At 38.9% G+C, this 9,157-nt stretch overlaps 1 protein-coding gene across 1 annotated transcript; it reads right to left on the bottom strand.

Annotated features, from left to right (window-relative positions):
• Nucleotides 1-502: 502 nt before the first annotated feature.
• ARPC5 (actin related protein 2/3 complex subunit 5) lies at nucleotides 503-8,277 on the bottom strand. The gene is made up of 4 exons (XM_015813118.1): nucleotides 8,037-8,277; nucleotides 5,443-5,515; nucleotides 3,525-3,701; nucleotides 503-1,810 (listed from the first exon to the last, which is right to left on the bottom strand). Exons 1-4 carry the CDS (start codon nucleotides 8,177-8,179, stop codon nucleotides 1,748-1,750), a joined length of 456 nt encoding a protein of 151 aa, XP_015668604.1. The 5' UTR covers nucleotides 8,180-8,277; the 3' UTR covers nucleotides 503-1,747.
• Nucleotides 8,278-9,157: the final 880 nt, after the last annotated feature.

Raw genomic sequence — 9,157 nt, 5'->3', positions numbered from 1 at the left:
AGACAGTTGGAGTAACATCCATTGTCTGCAAGGGCAGATTCTTCATTCATATCTGCACAATGAAAACCTTCTCCTTCTGTGGTTTATACTTTGTAAAACCTTTATGATCTTTTCTTGGAAGCTCACCGAATCTGTATTCAAGCAGCAATATTTGATCCGTAGGGTATGTGAGCAGGCACCAAGCACATGTTGGGAACATTTTAAAACACTGGCATTTTTTGACCCTGCAGCTCCTGTGCAATCTCTGGAAGAATGCAGGTTAAGGTGTCCCTTATAAAGTGCCAGATATTGACAACCCACTATCAAAGCAAAAACATCCGATGTTAGTTTCATCTGTCGGAACCACGACACCCACACTGAATCACACTTTGCTCTCTGAACCTGGATTACTGCACATTCCTATCACTTATTAGTCTTTCAGGACTCTTATTATTCTCCTTTCTCTTCCTCGAAGTATACATTAGCAACAGACAACAAAACCACACTTTGAAATTTAATATTTAACAGTAACCATTTTATTATTTTTCATTTTACAAAAAAAGCAGATATAAAAATGAGCAAAATCTTCATAATTCCATTAAATGTGAATGGAATATACTAGTGAGCTCTGCTCCAAAGTCACATTCAAGCTGCTTTCATTCTGGAATGCTCTACATCTTTTAGGAAATTCATGCTTTACTGTTATAGGCGATTTTTCCCCCCTCCCTGATCAACATCATCTTACTTAATACAACTTGGAACATGACCATAATAAGAGCAAAATTCAAGATCTCTAAGTCACAGTACCTGAATAATGATCAAGGAATGTCTGTATTTTCAATTAAAACTATACATTAAATTACTAGGGGGAACAATACCAATTTAGCATCCCTGTGTGACGTTTCTCTCACTGCTCCAGTATAACATATAGAATCTGTGGTCCCACATTCTGGTGTCATGTTAATTGCAAATTTTATGTTATGTACACACAAAAACAGTATCAGAGAATGGTGCAAGAGGTAACTGAAAGTTAGAAATTAAGGGAAAATGTCATCCCAAAGAAAAATTCTTTGGCAGCAGCCCCAGTCAAATGCAGTATGTAGTTTTGCCCTAATCCTCTTTTACACATATTACATTATCAAGCAGCAACTGTTAAACTGAATTCCCTCACACGATCTGTTCCTTTCCTTAAATAACTCATCCCAAAAGCAGTGATTGTAATGAAGTCTTTAGGAATGGCTGCATTCAACTGTTATAAAAACATTTACACAATGCACAAACCTTTCCACAGACCTTTTGCCAGGTAGTGGCAAAGTTTTAGCATTTGACTAAAAAATGCAAGGCCTGCTTTTTCCCCCCCCTCTCAATTTTAAGCGATCCCACCTGCTACAGATTACATGGAATGCTGCCTGATTAGCTAAGGAATTTAAAATATTGATGTCAATCCCTGCCATCTGCTCAGAAGATTCACCTGAAGAGGGAAAGGCAGTGACTTGTCATGATTTTCTGAAAATTTAACTCCAATGCAAAAATTTGCATTTGTTATTAAAACGCTTTGTAGGTTTCTTCTTAAAAACAAATTTTCATTTTTACATTTATCCAACATTTCACAAAAAGTTTGATATATCTATTAAGCCACAGATATGAAAAAGCAAAAAGGCAAGCCGAGAGAGACAGATGCTACCCACAGGGCAGTGATGGCAATTGGTTTTTTGGTCTTGTACCAGCATTTCCAATACCCATGGCAGAAGGGGATTTTTCGCTGGACTTAAACTGTTTTCCTGGCAGTTAAGACACGGACAATGGAACCTACACCTCCAGCAGCAAGAGCCTGCAAAACAGAAAAACCATACATATGGAGTAAGAACTCAAGACAATTATGGATATTTATTAATTTTTTAATGGGGATACTACAAACAGGTTTAGAAAATAAGAAATATCAGCAATCCACAAAAAAAAATCTAGTATCATATGAAGGAGGGGGAGGAGAGACATAGCTATACAAATAGCTTGCATTACAATAGAAATCACTGGCAGAATCATGTTCCCTTTGCTATTTGCAGCTAAATCTCTTGCTATAATGTACATTGTCTTTGTTCACTGTATAAATTGCTAATTGGGGAAATGCCAGCAACATTTAGAGCGGGGGTCCCCAACCCACTACTGGGTCGCAGCCTATTGGCCACCGGACCGTGTGAGTGGCTGGCTGGTGCACGCATGTGCATGTACGTGCATGTGCGCATACGCATACAGCTCCACTTGCGCAAGCATTGCCGTTCGCAGCCCCACCCGTGCGAGTGTCGTGGGCATTTGCGGCACTACCCACATGAGCAACGGGTGTTTGCATGCATGCGCGTATGTATTCACCTTCCCAGAAAACCATCTGTTCTTTCCTCCCTCCCAGGGCCACCAACCCTGAAAGGTTGGTGAGCTCTGATTTAGAGAACACAGAACGCGCTTAATAGCTTAACTGAAAAGTTTGTTTTACTTTCTTTAGATTGTAGTTCCTGTCACTTTTATTCAAATCGTTTTGAATGACCCATGAACGAATATGATAGTTTTTACAACTGGGGGAAGCATTTCCATTCTCGCTGAATTCCCTTGCTCCTTCATTTTCTAAAAGTTGAAAATTATGGCCGAAAAAATCATTGGCAGTTCCCTCCCTCTCATCCAGGACATAGCACAGAAGCGTTGCTTGAGCAGGGTCCGTAAGATTATCTGGGACACTACCCATCCTCTTCACGACCTGTTTTCCTTGTTACCTTCTGGGAGGACGGGGCTCCGTGGTATCCGTAGCAGAACATCCAGATTCAGCCATAGTTTCATTCCGTACAGCATTAACCTTGTGAACTCTCAAGCTTCCTCCTTCCGTTATACATTCAAGATGGACAGTATTTAATATTTATTTGCTACGTATATGTAGGGGTGTGGGTCTATACATATGTTGTTCATCGTATGTTTAGGTGTGTGTCATGTATGTGTTTCACTATGAGAGCGGGCAACTAAATTTCATTTTTGATGTGTGTGCCATTGTGCCCACAGTAAAAAATGACAATAAAGGTTCTCTTATCTTATCTTATTTCTTTTCATTGGTAATCTAGGACTGTTCTTGATTAGACATTATTTTCCAGCCTATGTATAATTTTATCTTTGTAAAAGCTCTTCACGCTTTACATATATTTTCTTTTTGAAGTTCTAGGCACCTGTCTTTTTAGTTCTTCTATGTGACTTTTCCGGCTGTATTCTTTGGGTATCTGTGGCTCTTCCTTTTTTTATATGCTTTAGAGAAATCCAAAATAACAGAACCCTTGCATTAAGACATGACAACCTGTTAATGTGAGGACTTAGAAACGAAACAGCAAACCGTGAAATGAAAACCTCATTTCCAATCAGGTGTATTGAAAGCCTGTTTTTTCCAATGTTGAGCAGAAGTCTTTCTAAATATGAGCAAGCTGAAAATGTATATAAACTTACCAACTCAAGAAAATAGTTTAGGGGGCTCATTAATAAGAATAAAAAAAAATCTGCTACCTGGAGTAACATACCTTTTCATGCCACTGCAGCAAGACAGCGCTGCTGTTGTCAGAGGGACTCTCAAAACCTTTGTAGATGTATTTCATTAATAGATCAACTCCATTTTTATCCAAAGATTGCACCGCTTTTTCAATGTCATTGGCTTTGAAAGAGATGAGCACCTTCAGGACAATGCTCTCTGCACGATCCTGGAGACAGAAAGAAAGAGTCATATAGAAGGCCCCACGACTCTGTCTGCAGATGTAGATTACAAACCAGTACACATCTATTTGAAATCCATTAAGCTATAATATTAATGTTTAATATATTCAACAAGCAGCAAGCAAAAATATGGCTTATTAATGCAGAAATAACTAATATTTAGGAATCATTCAAGAACATATATTGTTAAGACTTCTGATTATGTGTGGATGGCACACAAATAAAGGCATTCCATGATATACTGAACCATAACCCACCAAATTAGGCCACTGCAATAATCTTATTAAAAAAAAAGATATTTTTTTCTCTTTTTGTCCTTCCAACACCACTTTTTCGTACTAGGTATTACTTTTGTGTTAGATGTCATTAATTTTAATATATGTACTAATTTCATTTTTAGTGCCATTCTGGCTGAATATGTCCTTGAATCTGTAACTTGCTCTGACTTAGATGTATGGCCTATAAGTCCCATTGAAATCAATAATACAGACTTTTACTAAGTATATATAGGATTGCAGTATGAAATCTCATGTTCATAGATTGTATACAGTCCTTCCTTCCTTCCTTCCTTAAGATGGACCTTACAGCAAGAATTACAAAACAATTCTTTCCTACTTCCTGAGAAGCTCTTCTCGCCAAGAAAAAGCAATGAACAGTGCAGGAACATTTATATTTCCAAACTGGAAGCATATATTTATCATGCAATACCTTCACTGCACTTAGCTATCCATAGATAGCACTTATATTTTCAAGGTATAAGGCTATTATAAATTATTTATAATGCCAAAAATATTCCTATCCCTACTGCAGGTATTGTCAGCGACATCAACCTTTCTTATGTAATCCTAGGAATTCAAAGTTCATATTAGTGTCATTTATATCAGCAAGACTACGATCCTTCCACATATCAGTATCCACTTCCAAAGCTGAAAGATAGTATTTTTAAATGAAGCAAAACAAACTTGAATTTAAAGAATACAGAATTTAAAGCTATTTAAATTTATTTAAATTTAATATATTAAAGATAAAAATACAGAAATTCAACACACCATTAAGAAACAGACAAATGAGAAATTACGTCTGTTCTCTGTTCGTGCTAAAATATTTTTTTAAATGGTCATGTTACATTAAGTCACCGATTTAAGTAGACTGATTTTGTACAAGTGGTCCAATTATGACCATTCTTTTAGCAACCATGTAAAGTTACAACAGTGCTGAAAAATAGTGGCTTACAACTGGTCCTCACGCTTACAACTGCCATAGCATCCCTGCAATCACGTAATTGTGAGTTGAGTGTTCAACAACCATTGTGCATTTATAAAAACAGTTGCAAGCACCCCATGATCACATGATTGCCCTTTCCAACCTTCCCAGCCAGCATCTAGCAAGCAAAGTCAATGGGGAAGCTGGAAAGGAAGATTGCAAATTCAAGGTGCGGTCACATAATGTCTCATTAATGTAAAAGGTCATATAATCAGTTGTGGTCATGTGATGCTTCACTTAATGTTCATACTGTTTAACAACTAATTTTCCAGTTCCTGTAGTGCTTTTAAGTCAAGAACTACCTCACTAACTCTGCTTGTTATTCTGTTTCTTCTTAAAAGTAAGGCTGCAAAACCACAAGTCAACCCTGTGTTCTTTAGATGTTTTATTGAAAATATTCTGTTCTGCAGAATAGGTTACCAATGACAATTTTTGTAGTTTAAAAAATACTGTTACCATACATACCTTTACAGCTTGACTCTTTGTATTAATTGGAGGATTCTTCAGAGCTGCCTGTAAGGCTGCCATCATATTTCCTGTGAAAAGCAGTTAAGGCTAACTTGCCAGTCTTTAGAATCAATGTTATTACTAATAATATATCACATTTCAAGTATTAGAAGTGCTTCAGACATGTTATTTGGGATTCTTGTACGAGCCATGTGAGTGATTACAAGAGTTTTCCAGATCTAGAAAATGGAAATCCTGTTGCAATTCCTCCACAAGTTATATTTCCTAGAAAATATCATTTCACACTAAAGCCAAGCCAATATTACTTGTTAGCAATCACGAATTGCATTTTTCTTTGTTGAAAAGACAGAAAATAATAAAGATAATAAGATAATTTGATACATTTAACAACTTCATGCTGCAGAAGAGACAGGAATTGATAAATAAGTAGCTCGCCAAATGCTCTTTTGTGAATTTGTGGCTTTCAATTCAAATCTCGTTGATATATTTTGAAAAATGCCCTCCTATTGCCCACCTAATGAGAAGGAAGGACTCATTGGAGAAGGGCCTAATGCTGGGAAAGATTGAGGGCAACAGAAGAAAGGGACAACAGAGAATGAGGTGGCTGGATGGAGTCCTTGAAGCAGTAGGCGTGAGCTTAGATGGACTCCAGAAGATGGTAGAGGGTAGGAAGGCCTGGAGGAACGTTGTCCATGGGGTCGCGATGGTCATGACTTCGCAATTAACAACGATTGCCCACTCTAAAAGTAGCATTAATTTAGCATATTTGGGCAAGTGTCTCTGAACAATGAAACAATCAATAGTTTGTTACTGAGATGTTAAAACAAATTTTGGCAGCTTAACTAGTTTTTAGCTGAAAGCCCACAGTGCAACAAGATCCATAGATCTGAACTATCAAAATACCACTGAACTTCAACTCAGCTATTAAACAATGAAACATGCTGATACTGGAATACATTTTTTCCAATATCTTTTGTTACCTAAACTTATGAAACCATGCAACATATACAAAGATAAGAATAGTTACTAGTATGATTAAAAACTAGCCTTAATAAGCAAACAGCTGTGAACAAGAGGCACAAATAACATATCAATGGGTTCTATTCCTACATATACTTGTAACATCTCTTATATTAAGAAGCATTGTAGATATAACTGTTTCTATAAAAAGAAAACCACTGCAGAAGCCATATACTTCCTTTTCTGAGAAGAGGAAATGGGGAAACTATAATCAAGACTCCTCTCAATTTCATCACTTTAAATCTATTAAATGTGTGCAAAAGTAAGCTCCAAGAAAAATCCAAATTTAATCATTTGAGATCAGACTTGAAAATTCAGGTCATATTAAGCAATTAATTTTTTTCTCAAGGAGTATGGAAACTTATTAGAAAAGGTATGAAAGAGCTTGTTATTGGACTATGGATTACCCAACCACCATGATGCTTCCTTAATACCTGGAGCTTTGTAAAATTGGAAAATTAATAAAACTTGTTTTTTTAAAAAAAAGAAAAAAAAATGGAAAGCAAAATTCCACCATAGAGGTTTATACAAACATCAGCATTATTTAAAAATGGCAATACTTCCAAATAACAGCATGATTTTTCATTTTAAAAAGCCAAGAATCAAGAATTAGTTTATTTCAGTACTTCTTGGGAGGATTCTAAAAATAACCCACATCTAATCTGAATTACTGCAGCCTTATTTACACTAAACCTATAGTTAAAATAAGATACTGTGGTTTAAAACACAGTAAAGGTTTTTTTCAACTGTCTATTCATAGTTTTTTTTTTTCTTTTCTTCTCTGAAAAACCTATTTGATGAACCAAAACATTTGCAGGCTATTGAGCTGGGTTAAATAATGAACTGCTCTAACCCAGATGCAGCATCTCAAGAGCAACAGGCAGAATGTCCAAACGATTTTCCAGTTCCCAGGCTACTAATCACAAGTAAAACAGTGTGCCCTATAAGTACCATCTAAATTAAAAACGCTCCAAGCTGCGATCCTCGCTCTATTCATTCATTAGCCCCATTCCCATTGCAATTTAGACGGGGGTGAGGCCAAGACCGAACGAACTTTGTTCGAACTTCAGGAACAACATTGAAATAGATTAAGTAAGGAACTCTTTTTAAAACCAAGACAAAAACGAACCAACAATCATAGTAACTGGGACGACCTCAGTCGGATTGCAAATAGGGTTGCCAGGTCTGCTTCCAAAAAATAGCGGACAAGCGGGGTGGGGGGGTGTTAAGTAGTAAAAAAAAGTAGACTGTACAGCTTTAGATTACGTACCATTTCATCATAAAGCTTTTGAATAAAAAAAATGTCCGCTATTTTGTGAAAAAAAAATAGTGAACATAATGTGAAAAAAGTGGACTGTCCACTCAAATAGTGGACACCTGGCAACCCTAATATTTGCAAAAGTCCCTGGAGGGCATCAAAGACCCACCAATTTCCGTGCTTCTTTGCTGCTCTCCAGAGGTCGGATACATGGGGTCGCCGTAACCCAGGGGGCTACTGCCGGTGCTGGGGGGAGCTGCACTCCCACCGAGAATGGCGTGCCCCGCCCGCCGCCGAGGAAGCAGAAGGATATTGCCTCAAGCACGAGTCCACCTCGCCCTCGTCCGGCCCCACCTGCCCATCCCCGCCGTCCTCCTCATCCACGAACTTGTTCTCGTCGTACTCGTCCACATCGACGCGGCGGAAGCGCGCGGAGGAGACCGTGTGCTTCGCCATCGCCGCGTCCACCTCAGTCCTGCAAAGAAGCGGCACCCTGCACCGTCTCCCCAAAAGCGGCGACGGCCGGAAGAAGGAAGTAGAGGAACCGCGGACGCCGGCACCGCGCATGCGCGACGCCCGCCTGGGCCGTTCTTCGCCTTGTACGGCAAGCGGAGAACACAAGTTAGGAGGAGTTGGGGGTTGGGTTTTTTTGCCGCCTTATCCGATTTTTCGCTTCGTTTACTACTATTTTTTTTCCCCCTTTGTCAGGGAGTTACGCACGCGCAGTACCGCTTCGGGTTGTTGAGTGTATTGGGCACGCCTGAGTACAGCCATTTCAGCCCCACCCTGATAGGGTCCTCGTGGGTCATGCGCAGAACTCTTGGGCGAGGTCATCTGTCTTTGTACAGTGGCGCGATGGAAGTGTGTGGGGGGGGGAGGTTGACCGGTTTCCATAGAAACTGGGGGCGAGGGGAGGCGATGTACCTCTTGGCTCTTGAAGAAATGTCAACGCAGAGGAAAAAAGCTTCTTTTCCCCCACTTCTGACGAAAATTGAAGCGAGTGTGTCGAGCGACAGGGCCTGCTATAAAGGTAGATTTTAGATAGCCAGATACGATCTCCCTTCAATACAAATCTCAGGTTATCATTCCTGGAATATCCCCCCCCCCTCCAATATTGGTAAAGAACTATTGCTAGGGTTCACCTGCTGCCTGTTATAGTTATTATAGTTCAGTAAAAGATGGCGAAAAAGCTGATAAGGAGAAAAGAAAGCTGCTACTGTTGTAATAGGAAAACGGTCTCTTTGATTGACTGAAGTTCACAGCATGTCTTTGTTTTCTCTGTTAACAGCATCCTTTAGTGTTGTACATCCTACGGGGAGGGGGGAGAAATTACATTTATCACCCCACCCCAATGTATATAGGTGCCTATCTCACAGATGTGTAAACCTCAATATGGGTTACAAAAATTAAAATATTAAATATTTTTTAAAAGCA

The sequence above is a fragment of the Protobothrops mucrosquamatus genome, unplaced genomic scaffold (assembly GCF_001527695.2).
Source record: "Protobothrops mucrosquamatus isolate PMUCROS unplaced genomic scaffold, P.Mucros_1.0 scaffold140, whole genome shotgun sequence".
NCBI lineage: Eukaryota > Metazoa > Chordata > Lepidosauria > Squamata > Viperidae > Protobothrops > Protobothrops mucrosquamatus.
This window is presented reverse-complemented; position numbering and strand designations above follow the sequence as displayed.